At 42.3% G+C, this 22,692-nt stretch overlaps 2 protein-coding genes across 7 annotated transcripts in view; both read left to right on the top strand.

Moving 5' to 3' along the window:
* The window catches only part of ttc27 (tetratricopeptide repeat domain 27), a 78,775-nt gene extending 69,806 nt beyond the window's left edge, over positions 1–8,969 (top strand). For both annotated transcript variants that reach the window (XM_066671028.1, XM_066671018.1), the window contains 4 exons: positions 2,396–2,593; positions 3,382–3,493; positions 7,506–7,606; positions 7,988–8,969. In XM_066671028.1, the coding sequence (XP_066527125.1) occupies positions 2,396–2,593; positions 3,382–3,493; positions 7,506–7,606; positions 7,988–8,113 (537 nt within the window). In that variant the 3' untranslated portion in view covers positions 8,114–8,969. The remainder of the gene's footprint in view (positions 1–2,395; positions 2,594–3,381; positions 3,494–7,505; positions 7,607–7,987) is intronic.
* Positions 8,970–17,321: 8,352 nt separating this feature from the next.
* The window catches only part of ltbp1 (latent transforming growth factor beta binding protein 1), a 116,887-nt gene continuing 111,516 nt past the window's right edge, over positions 17,322–22,692 (top strand). For all 5 annotated transcript variants that reach the window (XM_066670996.1, XM_066670979.1, XM_066671006.1 and 2 more), the window contains exons 1-2: positions 17,322–17,583; positions 18,795–18,865. In XM_066670996.1, the coding sequence (XP_066527093.1) occupies positions 17,330–17,583; positions 18,795–18,865 (325 nt within the window). In that variant the 5' untranslated portion in view covers positions 17,322–17,329. The remainder of the gene's footprint in view (positions 17,584–18,794; positions 18,866–22,692) is intronic.

The following is a 22,692-nucleotide window of genomic DNA, read 5'->3' as shown; positions in this document are numbered from 1 at the left end:
CCACAGACCCGTTTGCCCGACATGTAAAGTGCATATCAGTATAAAATAAGTTTGTGCTCTGTGCTGATTATCTGCTCTGTGATGTCGCACAGGTAACTTCATCTTTGCTGTAATTGTGTTGTTTTAAGTGGGTTTATGACTTTCCCTGAAATATTATTGTAAAGGGAAGTAGTGCAAAGATGTACAGTGGTATGAATGTGACCGTATCGAAGAGCCTCTAAAGCTCCTTAAGCTTGGTGCTATGTTTAATACCCCAGCTTTGGTTCATGGCTTGGTCAAACTTTATTAAAGTACATACTTACATTGATCCTAACATTTGTACTCCAGTGAGTATAATCTGAGTGCCTCAGTATTGAAAATTATTTTGGAAAAGAGGATGAAGCTGAGATTTGTTCTATTGTTGTTTGTGGAACAACTGGTTCATCATTAAAGGAACCCTCATTGTCAAGACTTACAGGCCCCTATTTGGTATAAATATCCAGCACCATTCAAATGTATCAACCAAACAAAATACTTTATTTAATACATAAAGCAAAGTCATTTTTTTTCTTTTAAATGATATATTCAAGTTTTGTATTAATGTTTTTATCTAAAGAGTTTTATATTAAATTAACCTGCTTTTCTCATGCTTTTGCATTATTTTTGCAGTCAAATGTGACAGTCAAAAAAAATAATAATGAAAAAAAACCTTGCCAGTGAAGAATCTTGCAGTGCTATTATGAAGAATTATATTCAGGGGATTAAATAATTCTGAGACTACAGTAGTCAACTGCATTTAAAGTGCTGTTTTTCTGAAACCACTTAATTGTTAATTGCAAACGGCTGAAAGTTGGAAATGTTACTAATAAACCTCATTTGCCGTGAGGGCTGAATAATGTGATTACAACTGTATGTGTACTTCATGCCGTATAGTTTCACATTCATATCAAAAACGTTTTAACATATGCTTAAATGTAGACATATACTTACTGCTTTGTTAATCCTCACACTTGAGGCTAAATGCCCATTCCAGCGCTAATTTGAAATCACTTTGCTGTGCTGTAAAACAGATGTGTGTGTGTGTATTCTAAAGCAGTTTTCATAAATGTACCTCTGCTAGACACACAGGATGAGGTCTCAGCTCATTGGCACGTCCTGGTTTCAGCTGTGACAAATCTTGTAGAATTTGTGTCTGGGGTTGTTTTTTTGCTCCCCCTTGTGAACTCTGAATTTGTGTTGTATATTTTGAGTACTCTGTCCTCGTCAGGCACAAATGTTTTCCTTTTCATGTTGCTTTAATTCAGTCCACACCCACTTTGTGACTTGGCCAGTTGTTTGGTTGTTTGTTTGTGTGTCTGTGTTTGACTGTAGCCATGTGTTTTTGTGTTTGTCTGTGGCAGACCAAGCTGAAAACGGGCTTGCCATGCATTAGTGAGTCCGTGAGCTGAACTTTAAACACAGACAGGACAGAGCCAGGACAGAAATCTCCATCAGATGGAGAGGAGAGACGGAAGCAGACAGACATTAACAGAGTCAGTCTCGCGCATTTAGTCACACACAGACACACACACACACAAGTGAGAAAGAGAGAGAGAGAAAAGCCCTTTGCACATTTGAAAAATCCTGGGATTTTAACCGGTAATATGCAGGCTTTGTGTCAGTCAGACATACAGCAGACAGCTGTGAGATGCTTTCTTAATGGCTTGCAAGTGTTCGTACAGACCTTGAAATTCTCTGTAAACAGGATGTTTTACTAAAAAATACCTATTTGTTGAGAGCTAGAAACGAGGGGAAAAAGAGACATGGCATTAACAAAGGCAAAGCGTGGAATAGTAATGTGGAAAGTACATGGAAAGCAGCATATAGAGGCTATAAAATCCTAATTTGATTTGCTTGGTTTGTGTGACTAGACTGGTAGTTGGCATGTGGTGATATTTAAAATGACACTGGCGTAAGTTTGAGTGTGATCTCACTTGGAAGTGACAGAAAAACCATTTGGCCTATTGCCTAATGTACACAGGGAGATGCAGTAAATAAGCACATCACAAGTGTTATAGCTTTCTTTAATCAAAGTGTGAGGTGATTTAGTTAGGGTTCATGTCAGGGAGCAATTATCATACGGCATAGATCCCAGAATCCTGCTAAAGACAGAGCAGTACATTTAAAATGAAGATTACTAAAGAGCTGAATTACATTTTTTGCTTCTGTACTTGATTCACACGCTTCAGACTTTCACAGAGTGTTTTTATATGTTCTAATTGTATCCTATTGGGATAACAGTGCTTTGCCTGGAAACTTAACCCACTACCCTCCACCCCTCCTCCCATTTCAAGGTGCCATATTACATCCTGTTTACTAGGAGTAATGACGGGGAATCAATTTTTTTAGCTGAAAACCACAAATTCTTCTATTGCAGGTCCTTGAAATTCTTGTTAGGTCAGTGGTCGAAAACCTCACTGATCGCCGTGGCGACCAGGCGTCCAATCTGAGAGCCAAACTACAGGAACTCTTTGGCCGGGTCTCTGCCCGCTGCAGCACTGACGCTCAAATATGGAGGCAGTACGCCCGTCTTTATGGTGATGGACGTAGCAACAACAAGGACGACAATGAAAAGGTGAGCAAAGACTTCCCCTTTTAAGGATCAAATCAGTTTTGCTTTAATAAAAAAGTTATTCAGTTTGTGTTTCTTCAAGCGTGTTTACATTTCATCAATTTGTCATTAAATGACGTGATGTAATGTAAGATGATTCTGCCTACCTGGAATCATTGGGCGCAAGGCGGGAATACACCCTGGAGGGGGCGTCAGTCCTTCACAGGGCAGCACGCACACTCACCTACGGACACTTTTGAGTCGCCAATCCACCTACCAACGTGTGTTTTTGGACTGTGGGAGGAAACCGGAGCACCCAGAGGAAACCCACGTGGACACGGGGAGAACACTCCAAACTCCTACCAGACAGTCGCCCGGAGCGGGACTCGAACTCACTACCTCCAGGTTCCTGGAGCTGTGTGACTGCGACACTACCTGCTGCACCACTGTGCCGCCCTGTTGATAATACAGAATTGATTGAATTATATATTTGTAATTATGTTAATATGTAAAATATTATGTTTTGATAGACAGATTGATCATGTGACACTGCAGACATGATTCATTTATGAGATGTGTGGGTAATTCAGTCAGTGTTTCTATTGGTGCTAAAAGTTGCCTGCCCTTCCGCTGTGAGGGGAAAAAAGTACATGCATGGGTCATGCACTTGCTTTTTTAAAATGAAATGGGAATAAAAGGAACATTCGCAGATAAAACAAAGAAGCTGCTGGTTTTTGCACAATTCACCGGCCACCTCAGAGTCTAGATCTGTGCACGTGTGTATGTATTAACTCGTGTCTCTGTGTTTGCAGGCGCTGCAGTACCTCTCTAAAGCTCACCGGTGTGAGACGCAAACAGCAGGCTGGGAAAAGGACGCCAGCAGCTTCAAAGCTGTACTCAAGGGAGCCATCGATATGGCTCACGGTGAGAGAGATACACACACACACACACACACACACACACACACACACACTTTTCACTCTCAGGATGTATGTCAGAAGATGCTAAAGGTCAGTGTCAGTGGAGAGAACACCAGAAATCCTCTGCTCTCAAAAATGTATTAAACTCAACAGTCAAGCTAGCTAGGCTTCTTTCTATAAGGATTCAGCACCACAGAACAGTTTAGCATGTCACAGGACACCATAACCTGCTCAGATCTGGAGCATTATCTGACATACAGCCTTGCTAGCAAGCGCAGCAGACAGAGCTTGGGGAGAGAGGGGAGTGTCTCATCTACCACAAGGGAGGCCAGTTGTGCCACTTAGGACTCTGACCTTGGACAGCTGAGTCATCAGTTGGAATCAAACATGTGATTTCATAGTGATAGGGCGAAGAAGCCCAGACTCACAAAGTTTCAACAGTAACTTTGCTTTCTGATTTCTCTGATTTCCATTTGGAAATATTTAATTTAAACAATACATCTTGCTCTTCTGGATTTTTAATGCAACACTGAATTTTAATATTATTGCAAACATTCTTAAAGGGAATGTCTTCAATTGTGGAGAATTGCTGTTGGAGAATTTGATTTGTTCACGTACAGAAGCCCCACATGTTTTTTTTTTAAAAAAAAAAAAAAAAAAAAAAAAAAGACTGTTGTTGGGATGTGGCTGAAGTTAATGTGGCTTTATTCACTGAAATACCACAGAAACTGATTGCAAGTTGTCTAGTTTTGGGGCTTTGTAAACATATTAGACATAGTTTTGAGCACTCAAAGAGACTAGCAAAAGGTAAAGAAACATCTTCATTTTTTTTCTTTATTATTATTAAATCCGTGAATGTTGCTTTTAAAGCAGAATGTTCCCTGGGATTTTCAGATCTCTAATTCTACTGGGAAATCCTTTCTCGCAAAGTACCCTCTTGGTATCCTTTTAATCAGCGCACACACACATCCTTCTATCCACCTTCCTTTGTGTGCTCACATAAAAACAGCAGAGGTCAAATGGGGTAAAATGCTTGTTTGTTGCTTCTCCCTCTTTGCATGTTCTTCATTCGTCACTGCAGGCTTCAGCTTCATTAGACAAAAGGAGCTCACGCTGCCTTTAAACAGGGTAGTGTGTGAGTGTCTGCTGAATTAAACAGCGGTATGGCTTAGACAGAGACTTTTGGGTCTGGATGAGCTGAATAATAATGCGCATGGGAACCGATCTCTTGCTCTGTCACTGCCAATTAATGTGTGTATCCCTCTTGTGTTTGACACACACGCACCTGTGGCATCACAAACACACTAATCCACACTCACTCTCCACCTTTTGTCCTTCAGGGAGTAGGCAGTGTGCTGTTTATCTTAATGATTTATAAAGGGGCCGTCCGAGTTAATGTAGCAGAACCCTGCATTCCCCTGGCGTGCCAGCCCACTCCATCCTGCCCTGCTCACTGTGTTGGGATGTGCGTGTGTGTGTGTCATGTGTGACCGTTTGTCTGTAGCTTGTTTTATTATGTGTTTTTTGAATCATTCTGTATCCTTGTGTCTTTCTCCGTGTATGAGTGTGTGTTGTGGAGAAGCTGTACTTCCATAAATCACATCACTTTGACCTTTCCTGCTGGAGGTGGGGAACGAGAGCATTCAAATAGAGGAAGAGGGGGATCTATCTCTCTCTCTCTGTCTCTCTATCATCTCCTTCACATGTTTCTCTTCCTGTCCTTCTCCCTATTCCTATCTCTCTCCTTTTCTTCCTTCCTATTTCTAACCCTCCTTCTGTCCTTTCACCCACTCCCCCTTCCTCTTTATCTCCTTCTCTCTTTCTCCTTGTATTCCCCCTTGCTCCCTCTCTCCCTCCCTTTATTTTTCCTTTCCCTGCTTTCTGCTTCTTCCTGTCTCTCTCCTTTGTTCTCCCTCACTTTCTCTCACTCTATCCCTCTTTCTGTATTTTTCCTTCTTTCTCCCTCCATTTTCTCTCACTCCTCTCTTCTTTCTCCTCCCCCCCTCTCTATCAGAGGGATATAAAAGATGCAGGACACATGCATGCTTGGAAATGGTGTTCTCTTCCATTCAGGAAAATTGTTTACTCAAAGGGAGAGTAAACACACACTGTGACCGAGGACATCTCAAGAGAAGGGAGTGTGTGAAATGTACTGGAATTATGAATCCCGTTGCAGTCCCGCACACAGTTTACATACGCATGCTCTGCCCACAAATTGTGCAGTGTCATACAAGCATTGGAAAACACACAAAATTCACAACCCAATATATTTATGTTCATGTTTCCTAGGGTAAATGCATTTTCTTGATTTTTAAATTAAGATCAAGTAATTGCTCACCTCTCTTATGGAAGTGATACAGAGGTTGTTTTTGATGGGGTAGAGACTGCCTGGACTGTTCACTGCTGCACCACTTACTACAGTGATTAACTGTAAGCTGTATAAAGGTCATGCTCTGATTATGACTTTACTAATAGTCAATATTTCATAAGCTGAATGTGAACTTTACTGTGAACTGTGTGTGAGAGAGAGCTAGAGAGAGACTTGGAGAGAGATGGATGTCCAATTTGGTTTTGGTTGTCGGCTGATCAGAAAAAATGATGCTGTCCAGGTTCAGCTGTGTGAACAGTTTGAGAGAAATTATATACACCACCTCCTCTCTTTCGCCCTCTCTCTCTCTCTCTCTCACATGTGCGCACACACACACACACTTGGGAAATGACAGGTACAGTCCAACTGATAAAAACGGTCTCCGCTAATAGTTTTGGCCAGTATTGATGACCTATTTGATATATTTAAATTTACACATCTGATATAACATGACTTTATCTTGCCTTGACACTAATGTGAACATAATGACTTAGATTTACGTTTGTGCAGTTTAATGTCTCCTCCAAGCAGTCTGAACTCCACTGTGGTTTCAACTGTGATTGTTTGAAAAGATGTGTGACTGGCTTCACATGTCTTAGAGGAAGCAGGTTCTATTTTCATTCTCTCAGTTTGATAGCATCGTGTGATTGGTGGAAACCCAGCAAGTGATCTGACAATGACTAAAAAAAAATCAATTTTGAGCTAAAATAATATTTGTGTCAAATCTTAACATAAAATTCTTTGAATTGGCGTTGTCAGGTATTGATTTCTTAGCACCTTAAAGGTGCTATAACTGACATTCTGCCAGTAGATATCATGCTAGAGCACCAGTGTCTAAGACCAAAACAAATGCTTCGTATTCAGCCTTATACCCTTCCCTTCAGCCATGCCACTTCCCTCCTGCCAAGCAGGATTTTGTATTCCAATCTGGCACTCATGAAAATACACGTGGAACATTATTTATCCATATGGTAGACCTTCAACAGCTCTTAGGGTGCTGTCTCACTTCCTTTGTTTGGTCCGGATCTTCTGACATTTCAGTTTGATCCGAGCAAAAGTAGACTTCTAGATTGGAACATGACATCATACAAGAACACATTGAACACCCACCGCTTTCACTCCAAAAAAAGAGCAGAAAACACAAAAACCTTCAATTAGAAATGTTGCCATAACTAAACCAGGCTGCATTGAGTGAAAACTGTGTCCTCAATGAAGGGTGAGCATCATTATTGTGGTTATGCATGTTTTAACACTCAGAGTTGTACATATGAAGGAAAGAAAATTGTCACACAGCAGCAGCCAGGCCAATGACAATTGCTGACCTCCAGTGACCACTGACCCACAGTAGTTTCTCTCTCTCTCTCTCTCTCTCTCTCTCTCTCTCTCTCTCTGACTGTTTCTCGGCTCAGAGGCTGAGTGGACTGAACCTCTGGTTCTCTGGTGCTTAATGGGCAGTGAATGACCTCTCTGACTCACACTGGACTGAAGTCATTTAATAATCTCTCTTCTGCTGTCCCATTTCTCTTTGTCTCCATCTCTCTCTCACACACACACACACACACACACACACACACACACACACACTCTCTCACTTTATTTTCTACTTTGTGTGTCTCTCTTTCTGTCTGTCTGTCTGTCTGTGACACAGTCTCTATCAGCTGTAGCAGGGAGAAGAGTAATCCACAGGAGGCTTTGCAGCTGTTGTCCTCAGCACGTCTCAGTCTGAAGAGTCTGGCCACCAAAGCTAAAGTAAGAACCAGAACTCCTCCTCCTCCTTCTCCTATTTCCTGACCTCCTTTGTCTACTCGCTAAACAAACAGAATGTTGCATCCCTCATCATTCTGTCCACTGAAATGATAGGTGTTAAGCTAGATTTTTAAATAATATTAGCAACATTGAGTGACTGAACGATCCAACTAGCTGTTACTTTTGCAGACTGAGAAACTACAGATATGCTCCACAAACCCAGTTAAACCAGTTTAAACTTGACATGTGGCGATGTATTATGTAACAGGTCCCTGTGGAAAGAGAGCAAGGCTTTTATTTTGAAAAAGTATTCAACATGAACTCCTTTTGTGTGACAGTGTAGGTTTTCTTAATGCTCATATTTGTTTGATTCCTCATCTTCAGCAACTCTACACTGACATTTCTACTGGAGAACTTCATGATGATGTGCGAAATGATGTAACACAACTGGAGCAAATCATCACAGAGCTGCAAGACCTGAGTGCACAGCTGCGCAGCCAATCAGCATAGCCTTTTTAACTGCAGGAAACCTCTGTATCCAGCCTATGGTATATTTACTGTGCCTTTTAGAAGTGCATTCCCAAGACACATATCAAACGAAGGTATGAACTACATTATAGTTGCTTCAAATAAAAAAAAAAAAAAACACCTGTTGAACTGTCAAAGAAATGTAATGAATTGGAGCAAAATGTACATTTTGGGCAATTTTATTTGTGTATTTACATTAAAAGATTTTAAAAAAAGGGTCTTAATCTGTGTCTGGGTAACTGTTCCAAATGGTAAGGGAGCCTAATGTTAGTCAGACAACAAATACATTACCAAACTATAAATCATAATTAAACTTGCTCAAAGAAAATATATCCCATGAATCCGGTTTTTCAGAGTAGAACTGATCAAAGTGGTCCTCCTCCTCCAGATTTTAATTCATCTGCCTGTTTGTCTAGTCTACAAAGAGCTGCTGAGAGTATCGTATGCATATGACATGATATGACTTCATGCATATGAATGCATTGCAGATAGAGTGAGTTTTCTCCACTGAGTAATTGCCTTCCAGCTCCGGAACTCAACAGTCATCATCGGCTAGCTTCTTCATTAACCATCAGCACATCATCAGTTAACTTAGAAACCATCAGAGGGAGTCTAGCCTATTTATACAAGCACGATTCATATGCTGCTGTGGTATGCACTGCTGCTAATCCATGCAAGAATTTGTACCAGCTGAGGCCAGATTTGACACTTCTCTCTGTGTCCAGATGTTATTGGAAGCAGGAAGCAACACCCTGTTCAATACAAAGCAAAAATCTCCCTTCAGAAATACAATGTTAATGCGCATCAGTGATGTCAAAGGACTTGCTCTGTCATAATAAAGGGTTTTTGTAACTGTCTCTTTCTGCTTTATTTACTGGCTTTTCTGCTTTTGTATTCCTGGGGGGAGGGGGCTTTTCTGACATGGATTACAATGGTGGTGAGTTCATTTGATCATTTGCTTTTTTGCCAGTCTCATCCCTTAAAATCCCAGTCAGAAATCGCTAATGCTTGTTAAGGCTACAATTTAGATACTACCACAAAAGGATGTTCAAGAGACTTAATCACTGGAAAAATAAGCTTTGTTGTCTACTGAACTGAGTGAACTCATCCCAGAGGGTGGATTTACTTGAGAGGTTTCTGCTTTGGAGCCTAATCAGGCCTCGCCCTTCCTTCCATGATTGGCAGTTGACACATTATCTCTGTCCTTGTAATTCTAATTTTTCTCCCTTAAATGGAATGATTTCTTTCCCCTTGCGTAATTTCAGATTCTGTTCAGATGCGTTTATTTACACACAAACAGAAAACTGCTGCTTTCAAGACATTCTTATAAGTTTTGAAATAATTGTGCAGTTCTTTTTAATCATTTACAAAGAAGATGCTTAAATATTACACATTTCTATGACACCATTGTTACATTTATACAGCAATTTACTGTTAGATCATTCTCCTGGGATGGAAAGGAATTCTTTTTTTTTTTTTTTTTTCCCCTCCTGCAGCTGATTCAGACTCTCATAGTTGTGGGAATCCCATGAGAAATGACTTTGTCCTTGTCTCATGTGGCATAATGAAAGTTCACAAGTGAGATTAATGAAGCCGTAATTAGGAACTTGTTCGTTTGTTAGAATTTAGACATTTTCCAGCCGCATTCCAGAAAGTAACATGAGTGTCGTTCAGCTGTTTGTGGGGAAGTTAGAGCACCACTTTCTGGAATGTGAAATGTGAAAGCTTTGTGAGAACATGGCTCATTTTTTGGATACTCTTGGATCCTCGGGAACCAATGAACATGAGACGGACGCTGAACAAACATCCTGTGTCTGCGTTCAAGACGGACCGACTTAAGTGCTTCCAGAGATTACGTAATGGATTTGAGCAACCAGAGAGATATTAATCCAGCAATGCCATTCGTGGCCTGCTGGTTATTATTACTGCCTCTTAAAAGAATGCATTCCCTCTCAAGCACTCTCTAGTGTAAAGGAGTGGAGATACAGTGGATTCATACACCTCAAAAAGAAAACAGACAGCACTGGATTAGAGCAGGAAATGACAGAAGAGTCTCAGAGGCAAATGACTTACAGCAGTTTCCTCCAGGGCTCTCCCACCCAATCCTTAATCAAACCGAGACAAGAGCTTCCTCAAAAACCTACCTGCTTGGTGTTAGATTTTTCTCCTTTTGCATATGGCTCTGTTCATCCTGTTACTCACAACTTAGCACTGTATAATAAATACCAGCAACGTTATGAAGAATGTCACTTATATTGAGCAGAGAGAAGGATGCAATGAGTTGCTATATCAAGATCTACCAAGAGAATTAGAAAACACTTTAAGATTCATTTACTCATTGCTGTGCACATAATACCAGAAGACCCAGACTAAGCGTAACAGGGAGCGTTGAATGCCATCTTTGATCCAGACAGCCAATGTAACTCACATTAATAGGGGTAGATGCTAACAGGAAGCAGTGTAATGATGCTTTTCCATTGTATGGCCTCTACTTGACTTGGCTTTGTTCTTTTGCTTTTCCATGTTAAAAATCTGGTTCCTGGTCCCTGCTTATACCTAGTAAGCCAAGTAGGTACTAAATGTGACATCTCTTGCCACTTGTAAACAGCATCTATCGTTACCACCGTAGTTGTAGTTTTCAAAGCACATGATCCCCATTAGAGATGGCGTTTTGTGACATCACCGGCTACATTCCTTGGGCGAATGCCATGCAGTGGATTAGCACCATAAAGTGAAATCTGTTTGAATAGAGGGCTACACTACACTAAGCTCCTCTATGAGTGTAAGTTTGCAAAGGCAGTGATCCACTTGTTCATCAAAGGCCTAACACATCTAAACACAACTGATTTCAAGGCAGTTTTTATGATGTGTGATTCCAGTTGGCTCCAATAGTTTCTCAGGTGCCAGATAATTCACATCGACAGTTCCTAGCGTGCCACGGAGTTTCCGCAGATGTCAAATGGGATGTGATCTATGTGTCAGTGCTCTACATATGAGCTTCACAGTGTAACACAGGGTTTCCCACTGCAGTGAAACCTCTTAAGAAGCCAAGCAAGTGTCCTCAGGAGGATTCTCTTCCGGTCTTAATGACTGTCACGGTTGCTAACGCTGCAGCCGCTATGAGTGGTTGCACCCATGAAAAGAATTCCCAGACAAAATGGAAGACCAGGCAGAAGGAGCATATTCAAGGCATAGAATTTGAATGCCAACCTGTGAGACAGAAGCACATTTTCATTACGAGTCTGCACTGGAAATTAATTTTAATGTTTGAAACCATCATATCACTAAAGTGTAGAGGAAGAAGTGCTTCATGTCACTAAGGTGATACAACAGGAACAGGCTGAGTAGAAGGAGCAGATGGCAGCATCAACATGGACCTTGTTAGACAACTGCCACCATAAGGACTGGTGTTACGCCAGCCAGGATTCCAGTCTTTGTACCCTGTCTCTTAATGTAGTGTCTGTTAGAAAGGTAGTAATTTTGCTTCTAAATCAAACTCCTTCCTCAGTAAATATTGGTAAGGGCCTGCTTTAAATAGGATGTACCCATGCATGGAAAACAATTCTGGCCAGAGCTCTCAGTACACTAAGCTTAAAATGATTTGATGAACCTAACGGCCAGTGGTGGAAGCTTCACAGAACAGAATGTCGACCAGCACTAGGGAATCTGCAACAGGAAAGGAAAGCCAAGTTTGAGAGGCATATTCGGATTTAACAGCAGCTGACAAAGCAGCGTTTAGGACCTGCACTTGGCCATGCAGCTTGTCATAATGTATGGTTATTGCACGGCTGGCACAATAGAAATAGGCTCGTTAAACCCTGATTTAGGAGCCCAGCATCCAGTTCAGGTATCCTTTGCACCAATTTGCTGTGGCCAAACTGCACTGAACAAAACCACTGTCCAGTCTAATCTCATACAACCCCAGCCACTTCAATATAAACGTTCCCTGACTTATCACTGAATTTTGCACACTGCTGTAAGCTGTTCCTCAGTTGTCGACCTTGGCAGCTGTCCAAGCCTTCAACAAAAAAAGACCTGGACATGTTTCCACAAAGTGAGAGTGTGGATCCTAAACCTGATTTATGTGAGTGCAAGGAGTGTCATTCATTGATAGAGGAATCTGAGCGTTAAAGCAACATTAGATAGGTTTTAACCTTAAAATATCAGCTTCTAAATTGTTGTGATGCTCCACTGACTTTTAACAGGGAGAATAGGGCCTATGGTGTTGCTACTCTGCACTCAGCACAGCTGAAACTGCACTTTGTAGCTTCTGAAGGTGGGCAGAAAAAACACTCACATCCTCCCTCTTGAGTTCAGCACAGTGCTGTAAAAGTGAATTACACTCTTAAACTATAGGGGGAGCTCAGGAGCAAAAAAGGCCAATTTTTTTATTATTATTATTAATTTTCTTAAGTAGCTCAGCTTTTTCTCACTGCTTTCCCCTTTGTCCTACACATGCTTTTTTAAAGACTATGAATAGCTTTGACCTGAGAATAACTTTATTTGACCACCCACTAACCACACAACTCTTAAACTGAATGGCTCTGCTTATTTGTGTTGTGTGTGTGTTAGAGAGAGAAATTGTCCATGTAGAAGGGGCCCAGCTTCATTAGCTATATAGTGATGTCAAAATATGTGAATCTGTAGATATTTAGAATATTGTATAGAATAATTTTACACTTCCATGTAGGAGTGGTTTAGTTTCTTATTTTTTATTTATTTATTTATTGATTTAGTTTTGTTGCAAACTGCTGTTTCACTCAGATTAGAAAGTGGTGAAATAATGACTATTGAATGAGACATTTGATCCTCCTCAAGGGTTGGCTCACTTAAGAACAACTGTCACATCAATCAGCGCTCCATCTCTGAAACACACCTCGTCCCACACACCCAAACTCTCTCTCTCTCTCTCTCTCTCTCTCTCTCTCTCTCTGTGTGTGTATATGTGTGTGAGTGATGCAATGCTGTGCTAAGAGGGGCAGCACATTTTAACATGTCCCCTGCAGCCTCTGTGGGGGTGTAGTGACTCACCTCATAACGCACAGCAGAAACATTTGTAACATGGACAAGAACCAAGACCTAAGAACACCAACTACAGACACACCTTTAGGGATTATGAGCACATGGAAGATTTCATTTGCACAGTGTGACTGAACAGTTGGTTTATTTGAGGACACGTCATAGTTGATGTATTAACAATGTCTGGTTATGTGAATTAAGAACGTGTCTAAATAGAATGTTATTTTAATTAGTAGATTACAGATTTGACAGACCTCATTATGACAGAGCAGTGAATAAGAGGAAGGTGCATTCGGAGGAAGAAACACTTATGGCATATAACCAAACCGTGGGTGAAATATTCCACTTACACTATATTTCCAAAAGTATTCACTCACCCATCCAAATAATTGGATCCAGGTGTTCCAATCATGTCCATGACCACAGGTTTATAAAACCAAGCACCTAGTCATGCAGACTACTTCTACAAACATTTGTGGAAAAATGGGTTGCTCTCAGGAGCTCAGTGAATTCCAGCATGGTACAATGATAGGATGCCACCTGTGAAATGTTCTCATTACTAAATATTCCACAGTGAACTTGGAAGTGCTTAGGAACGACAGCAACTCAGCTACGAAATGGTACACCACATAAACTGACAGAGCAGGGTCAGCAGGTGCTGAGGTGCATAGTGCGCAGAAGTTGCCTGAATTTCTTCAGATTCAATCACTACAGATCTCCAAAATTCACATAGCCTTTAGAGTAGTTCAAGAAAGGTGTGTACAGAGCTTCCTGGAATGGCTTTCCAAGCCTTATATCAGCAAGCACAATGCAGCGCTTTGGATGCAGTAATTTGAAGCAAGCCACCACTAGACTATAGAGCAGTGGAGACAACATCTCTGGAGCGACGAATCACACTTCTCTGTCTGGCAATCTGATGGTTTGGGGGTGGCCCCATCCTATTCCAACAGGAGAGCGAATCAGTGCACAAAGCAAGGTCCATAAAGACATGGATGAGTGAGTTTGTTGTGGAATAACTGGACTGGCCACCACAAAGTCCTCACCTTCATCCGGTCACCTTTGGGATGAATTGGAGCAGAGACTCTGAGCCAGGCCTTCTCGTCCAATATCAGTGTCTAACTTCTCAAATGGGCTTTGTAAGAATGGTCAAAAAGTCTCATGAACCTTGTGGAAAGCCTTCCCAAAAAGAGTTCAAGCTGCTATAGCTGCAAAGGGTGGGCTGATATCATCTTAAACCCTATGGATTAAGAATGGGTCATTACTCGAGTTTATGTGTGCGAAGGAAGGTGAGCGAATACTTTTGCCAATATAGTGTACCTTGGTAGTTGACCTTGGATAAATCTGAAAAGAAAAAAATAATGTTCAGAAAATAAGGATCTGACCAGGATTTTGGGTTCCTAGGTTTATGCCCTGTCTCATTTTTTTAAAAGTATTCATAGGTGCATGTGTATGGGATGCCCTATGATGGACTAGTGCCTCATCCCTGACGTGTTCCTGCCTTGAGCCCAGTGGTTCCTCCCGCTGTGACCACGAACTGGGGAATTACACCCGTCTCCCTTGGAAAGAATCTTTGTTAGTACTTTTGTTTTGGTTCCTCACACAACAAACGTACTGTATTGCTCAGTTTAAATCAAACGTCCAAATACTTTTAGGGGCCTTAAATAATGGCCCGCAAAGAGCTTCCTGGCAGAAGCATAAACTAGAACCTGACCTTTTATGGAAGTAAAGGAAGTAAATGATACTTAAATAGAAAGCAACATTGTCATGAGTCCTATAGATAGATTAACATGGCGACTGCTGGCTATATGTCATGTCTGTGGTATGCTTCAGTATAGAACACTGAAAGAGCTGCAGCCTTCTGGCACTTGTTCATTTTTCTACGTTTACTGTGTTTAGTGCAGGGGTTCAACTTTAATCTTAAAATACTGGGGGACAATAACAGCAGGGTTTGGCCTTATACAGCAGGTAAACAAAGTATATGTCTCTGATTAGTATAATGTCTCTGTCTAAAAAGATACATATACGTCCTTTAAGTTTACTACAGCATTTGCTCTATCGTTACAAAACAAGCTTTGCATTGTGTAAAAAAAATACAATGTATGGACCAATGGAAATGGGGTGGGGGTGGGGGGATGCTTGTTTGTACGTGTGGCTGAAATTGAACTTGTCTGTAAGTTTTTTTTTTTTTATTCACTGTTTGAATTACCACAGAAACTCATTTGTAACTTGAGTTTAGTTTTGTATCATGTTTTCCTTCATAAATTTAGCGCATTCTTTAGAGTCAGTTCCACCAAAAAATAACTAAAAATTACTCACTTATAGAGCAGGAATAAACCAATATCCTCATCTATTTTTATGTTTTTCAACTTTCGAAGGGCTCTCTGTCTCCTAAACACCTCCAGATGCCATCACCTGGCCTGTGAGCAGAGTGAGAAAGCCTAGAATATCACACTAATCTCTTTGTTTTTTACCCATTTCCTGACACCGGGGCTTCATATACACATCAGAGCTGTTTCCAGGGCGCAAACAGGCTGGAGAACTAGCAAATATTGAAGAAACATCTTTACAATTGAATATCGCCTTTAAGAAGGTTTTCCCCACTCCTTTAGAGCTACTATTTTGGAGATACGTATTTTGCTTTGGACAGCATAAATCATATAGATATTAGCTAGCACAGTGGTAGTGTCAGATCCTGGGTTCTGAGGTCATGGGTTCAAACCCCACCTCCGGTCACACACTGACTATGAGGAGTTTGGTGTGTTCTCCCTGTGTCTGTGTGGGTTTCCTCCAACATTCCTCCCACCGTCCAAAACACATGGGAGGCGAACTGGTTATTCAAAAGTGTCCAGAGGTGAGTGTGAGTAAATGTGCGAGGGCGGGATGCCCTCTGAGGCTTCGGAGCCCTCATCCTGATCCACATGAAAAGGATGAAGCGGTTCAGAAGATGAATGGATGATTGAATATTGATGTATAATGCTTTAGGATTATTACAATATATGCACAAACAGTTTCATCAACAGGAATAATGTTATATATATATTCAGGACATACTTCATGTCAGATATGTGGACATCTGTTCGTCCAACATGAAATGAAGGCTGTAATTTGGGAGCTTGTTCCTGGACTACTGTAACAGCCTGTGCTCTTCTGGGAAGGCTTTACTCTAGATACTGGAACAGATTGGGAGAATTTAATTGCAGTCAGCCACAAAAAAACATTGGCACTGACTCTTGGCAGTGGACATGGTGATTGTAGGATCTTGCGCATCTCATTTTATAAGCATTACTTCTGGCTGGAGATTATACAAACCCTACAGGACTGAACGCCTGTGTCATTTTAGCTCCCAGGTTTTCGTCCCTGGTCCTGGAGTAGCCCCATGGTCTTCTTGAGGTCAGAAAGGCCATGCTGGTGTTGAGTAGTTGGGTCTGGTGAGAGCAGGAGCTTGCGTTGGGAACCACGTTGGAATTAGTGTCTGCAAACTTTTGAATGTGCAGTGCATCTGGCGCAGTTTCAAAAGCAATTTACAGCAGTGCAGTTTCTGTGGGTTGGTTTGTAGGGTTCTGCCCCACTCTGAGTCCAATAAGAGCCCCATCAGTGACGTCACGCGCCGGAGACCTCCGAGCGCCCCCCTTCTCGCGCAGCGCAAACTTTTTTGAAAAGACTTCTCCACTCTTCAGCTAGAAGTTCACTACCACACACGCGGCTGTCCGAGCTCCCCGCCGCCTCCGGAGGACAAGCGGACTGTGCCCCTGTTCTCCGTGTGTGTTCTTCACCCTCAGCGCGCGGACTCTTTGCTCTCGAGCGCGTTCAGATGGCCGCTAGATGACTTCGCTCAGGGATTTGAAAGTTTTTCACTCGCGATAGCCCTCACTTTTTTCCCCGCCCTCTCGCGCTCCTTCTCGGCTCCATTTCCACGGGCTTATTTCGGCTACTTTTTCCCTCACTACCTCTCTGTATTCTTTCGCCTACTTTTACGCACTTTCCCCCCCTCTCTCTCTCTTTCACGGTCTTCTCTCGGCTACCCTCCCCGGTCCCTCTCTCTCTCTCTCTCTCTCGGGTCCCCGGTGAATCCCAACTTCTCTCCGTGCCCGTAGAGCTGCTCAAGCGGCTGCCACCCCCCCGCCCCCTCCCCGAACTCTCCGTGTCTGTGCCCGTGTTTGGAAGTGCAGAAGCGGCTGCATGGCTGCTGTGCGTTGGCTGGCGATAACGCTGTGGCTGTCGGTGCTGGAGTGTCCGGTGCTGACAGCTGACCGGCCCGGTGTGAGGACTCTGTACGTACTGCAGCCCGGCCGCGCCGTCAGCTCCATCTCCTCGCGCTCCGGAGCCGACGGCCAGCCGCACTCCTACAACGTGGAGCTCAGCACCAACTTCGGCGGCCAAGTGCGGACACGCAGGATGGGCAGCACAGGCCAGCAAGTGGTCAAACACTCTGGGTAAGCGGCGGACAGTGGATGTGTGGGTCAGTGCGTCGGTGTGTGAAATTGGATTACAGTTTGTGGTCAGTGCGGATTAAGGGTCATTTAGGATGTTGTGATGGATGTATGGGCATTTAGAACCATGTGACGGTTTGGGATCAATTGGGGTGGTGTGTTTGGGTCAGTGTATCATCTGTGTCAGTGTTGGACAGTGTGATCACATGGTATAGGGTCATTCGAGACCTGTTAGAGGTAAAGCTGAAGATTCACAGGGTAATACAGAGGGCCACAGGCCCTGAATGACCAAACCGTGCTTAAACTCACTTTTATTGCATCACTGGCCTTTTCAAAAACCTTGGCTCAAATTGGATTTTTTTTTTGGTGCCCCCACTGCCCGGTCTCCCAGAATAACCTGAACACTCCACACACTGAAGGATGTTTGGAAACGTGTGTACAGCAGTGAGAAAAACCACATCTCCAGGCTTAGCACACTACTCGGTTATTCATATTAGACCATAAATATACAGATCTGTGCAACAACAGCAAGAGCTGTGGCGTGAGTACATCTACCCACTGGCAAGCACAGGCCACTTGCCCCTTGGCTTTGAACCCTATGCCCTCACTGAGGAGTTCCAAAAGTTCTACAGCCCTCACTTCCCAAAGGCTTTTAATTGTAAAAGGCCCTGGCGTCTGACACGATTGCTTCTTGTATTACTGTTTATTTTTCTTTAAGTCTTGAGTGTGGAGCAGTGGAAATGGTGGGCTAGCAGCAGCAGCAGTTGGAGAGGTATGATTAGAATGGGATTGCAGTCCAGCTCTGGCCAGAGACTCTCACATTTATCTCCAGAGAGAAAAGACTCGCGCCTGGACTGGGAGAAGGGCGGATCTGAGGGTTACAGTTAGGTCAACGGGTCCGTCAGTGTGTGTGTGGGGGGAATGTGCTGGTGTTTCTGGTTGTTTACATGTTCCAGAGTGAATGTTTGTTCTTATTTCTGAGGATTTATGCCTTATTTAAAGATGTTGGCATGTATTGCAAGATTAAATCTAGTGCAGAACACAATGTATGTATATGCAGGTTTGAGTGTGTGAGTGTTGCTGGGTGAGATCATATGCTCTTGAGAACGTAGTTGTTGCTGAGTGAATGTGTGCAAGTTTTATTTTAAATGTAACACATGTGTGAGATCTTGAAGTCTCTGCCGTTGTGTTAATGTGTCTGGGTGTCATTGCAGTGTGAACGTCTGTGGAGGGCAGTGCTGTATTGGATGGAGTAAGGCCCCTGGATCCCAGCGCTGCACAAAGCGTGAGTATCACAGCTCTGTTGTGTTACTACTGCTATGAAACTTTTCCCTCTGACTACACTTGCCATTGGGATCCAGTGTTGTGCTGAATGATATATCGTCTATAAGGGTATAAATGTCGAACAACAACAACAACACTGGTTTTCTTTTGTGCTGGTATTGGGACACTAGTGCTGACAGGATTTCCATTGTGACTAATTATTATATTTGGAAATCTGTAAAGGTTACTCACTTAACCACAGGCCAAGGAAAGCACAAAGTAAACAAAATAATAATGTAGGGCTGCAGGCTTGCTTTTTTAGGCCACACAGGAGAATATTTATGAATGAATCCGAGATCAGGATATGGACTGTGTTGTAGGAAAACAATGAGTTTCATAAAATCTCATATTCTCAGGCATACTCTATAGATTTATTCCATTCTCTTGAAGTTCTGATCCCACCTTTTAGGTGGAGTGATGGGTTTTCTGGCAGTTCCTGAGTGGGCATTTAACCAATTAACTGGAAGTTACCATCAACACTAGCGCTGAATGACTACAGTGTGTGGAGCATACCTAGCTGTGGATCGGATAAAAGGCTGATAGAAATGCGCACTGTTTTCATGGTGGCTTTTATAAATAACCACAGTGGCAGCTGCAGAGCCCACCTGTGAGGCAAATCAGTGCTGTCAGACCCAGAGAGAGAGAATAAAAGAGAGATATAGGGCAAGTAAGTTAAGTCCGTGAGAGTGGGAGAGAAAGTTGAAGAAGAATATGACAGAGTCAGAGGTAAATATTAGTGAATGGGGGGCTGCATAACGATCATATTATTATCATTTCACGTAAATCACAATAAGCTTTTCTGACTGAGAGATTGTGGGTGACAGTCTGAGCTTTATTTGACACACAATATATCGGAGCCATTTCCAGTGGTGCCTGTTCAAGATCTGCGAGGTTATGATCTGTTCTACTCAAGGGCTTTGTTCTCTGTCTTTGCTAGCACTCACAGTTTGTCAGTCGCCCCTGTACTTAAAGGCACACTAGTTAAGATTCTGTACTTTTGCTCCTGGGCTCCCCCTACAGGTGCAGATTATATTTCACTTTAAATTGTCCTAAAATTAAGAAGTGGAGGGTGTTTTCCTACCTTCCTTTAGAAGTTACACAGCACGGTTTCTGCAGTGCTGAGCCTAGAGTAGCAAAGACAAAAGCTCTGTTCCTCCTCATACAAATGAGACGTTTTGGTTGCTTTGTATTGTGTTTACTAAGATGACAAAAGCTAGTTAGGATGCTTATGTTTTAGCATTTTGTGCACAACATAGCTCCAGGGTCCTCAGCTTGAGGGTTCAATACCTGCCTTGGGTCACTGTCTGTGAGAAGTTGGTGTGTTCTCCCTGTGTCAGTGTGAGTTTCCTCTGGGTGCTCCAGTGTCCTCCCACAGTCCAAAAAACACAAGATGTTAGGTGGAGTGTCTATGCAGAATGTGTGTGTGTGAGTTAGTGGCTGGGTGAGTGTAAGAAAATGACCACAAGTGTGTGTAAGTTAGACCCTGGATCAGGAGCCACCAACAGACGAATGGATGAGTGAGCGTATGAATACACAACTCCACAGAATGAATGTTTTAGCTCATCTTTTCTAATCTAACCTTTCTGTGATTTGTTGAGCACTTGTTGAGTGTATGAATGCATTGCAACATTGCAGTGTATTGCATCATGTCAGTAAACAAGTTCAGCTAAATATTTAACAAGGGTGCTGTCAGCATAATTAGATAGTTTAGTATGGCCTTAAATGTCCAACAAGGCAATAAAATCTTTAATTGTGGCTGTTTTGATTGTTCCAGCTGTCTCAAGCAGGTGGACAATGAACTAGAGTTAGAATTAAAAGTTCTCTTTGTTCTCACTGGGGTTAGTTCTTGTTTTGTTTTGTGGATAAATGCCTTAAAGGAAACATCTATGATTGTGGGGAAATGCTGTTCTCATATTTGTTTACGTTCAGAAGCTCTGTGTCTTTAAAGGTGGAATGGTATGTTTGAGGAAAGTTTAATTATCATTGTTTGTACGTGTCTGAGTTCAACTTCATCCATGTCCTTTTGTTGCCTCCGAAATCCGTTTAGAAATCTGGGCCTGACGGCCGCTTTAAAGTCCAGAGGTCGCGTTGTGGCTCACAGCGTGGCTCCAGTCGCTAACTTGTGTTAACAGTATGACAGGGTTAACCAGAGCTTTGTGGAGGTGGTCTAATTTGAGGTAAATTATGTAATTGTTGTTACTCTTTGTTGTAAATAGACTGTTTTAGGCTTCATTTGTATAAGGTCATTTATGTTGACGAGCCTGAATACACGTGGAGTGGTGCTTTGCCTGTATATATAGCCTACATTTATGGAAAAAAACAAACAAACAAAAAAAAATTCATTGTCTGCAACTGCAATTCAGAGTCACGGTGGGTCCGGAGCCTACTCAGAATCACTTGGTGCAAGAAGGGAACACACCCTGGCGGGGGCGCCAGTCCTTCACAGGGCATCACACACACTCACACATTCACATCTATGGACACTTTTGAGTTGCCAATCCACCTACGAACGTGTGTTTTTGGACCATGGGAGGAAATCGGAGCACCCGGAGGAAACCTCTGCGGTCACAGGGAGAACACACCAAACTCCTCACAGACCTGGAGCAGGATTTAAACCCACAACCTTCAGGCCCTTGGAGCTGTGTGACTGCAACACTACCTGCTGCACCACCGTGCTGACCTGATCTAAATTTAAAATTCAAATATCTACAGAAAAAAAAAACAAAAAAACAAAAAAACAACACTGATAGGCCGAATATTTGGGGCCAGCCATAGTGTACAGAACTGCTGTTCTTCTAAATGGACAAAACCAACCCCAAAAACAAATAGAACTACAAGAATTATTTAATTAATGCATTTTTAATTCATACACAAAAGCGGAATGAAACATGTTGTTTATTTTACCAAGTTTTTATCAACACTGTACCAAACATTCATTTATCGTAATAGCATGAGTATATGTGTCTGAAGTGTGCTGTATGATCATGCTGCTTCCATTGGTGGTGCTAAAATGGAATAAAAATTAACATTAATTTATCTGTTGCTCAACGTTTATCATCATTATCGAGTGAAAATGTAATAAATCCAGCACTATGAGAAATAGACAATAAAAGCAATAGTATTTACTGGTTTGGGAACCCTTTTCAATCAACCAAAATGTATGAAACCTCCCAGGAACTCAATGTGCTGATTGTATTCCATGTATCATGAAAATATCTTTAGGTGTTGTGGTATAATTTTGCCACATTGTCCACCCCCAATTTTTTGCCACATTGCTGAATATAATGCTGGGTGTTCAGGAAGGGAAGGCCTGAAAAGTGGAGTATAGGAGTGAGAGAGGGAGAGAAAGAGGAAAGTGGGAGTTGGTGCTGGACTTGAAAAAGAGTGACACAGAGGAAGTGAGGGATAGAAAGCAAAAGGAGTAGACACGCAGACAGACAGACAGGAACAGACGATACAGAGAGAGCCAGGTCTGAGAAAGGAGCCTATCACACTTCTCCTTTTTCCTCAGCAAGAGAATGGAATCACTTTCTCGTTGGCTGTTGAAGCTGTGCCAGCAGGTTGCATAAGAGACAGGCTGCTCTGAGAGCCTGAACTATGGGGGATGGGGGGTGGGGATCTTTGAGGTTACATGTCTCTCCTTCCCCAACAGCCACCACCTGCCTCTTACTTTTAATAGACGTTTTTTTTTTTGTTGCCGACCTTTGTCACGTTGGGCTTAATGGATGGCTTTTGGCCGTTCCTGCCTTGTGTGTGTAATTGATATCTCGTCTGCAGCCTCCCCTAAGT

The sequence above is a fragment of the Hoplias malabaricus genome, chromosome 1 (genome assembly GCF_029633855.1).
Source record: "Hoplias malabaricus isolate fHopMal1 chromosome 1, fHopMal1.hap1, whole genome shotgun sequence".
NCBI classification, from domain to species: domain Eukaryota; kingdom Metazoa; phylum Chordata; class Actinopteri; order Characiformes; family Erythrinidae; genus Hoplias; species Hoplias malabaricus.
This window is presented reverse-complemented; position numbering and strand designations above follow the sequence as displayed.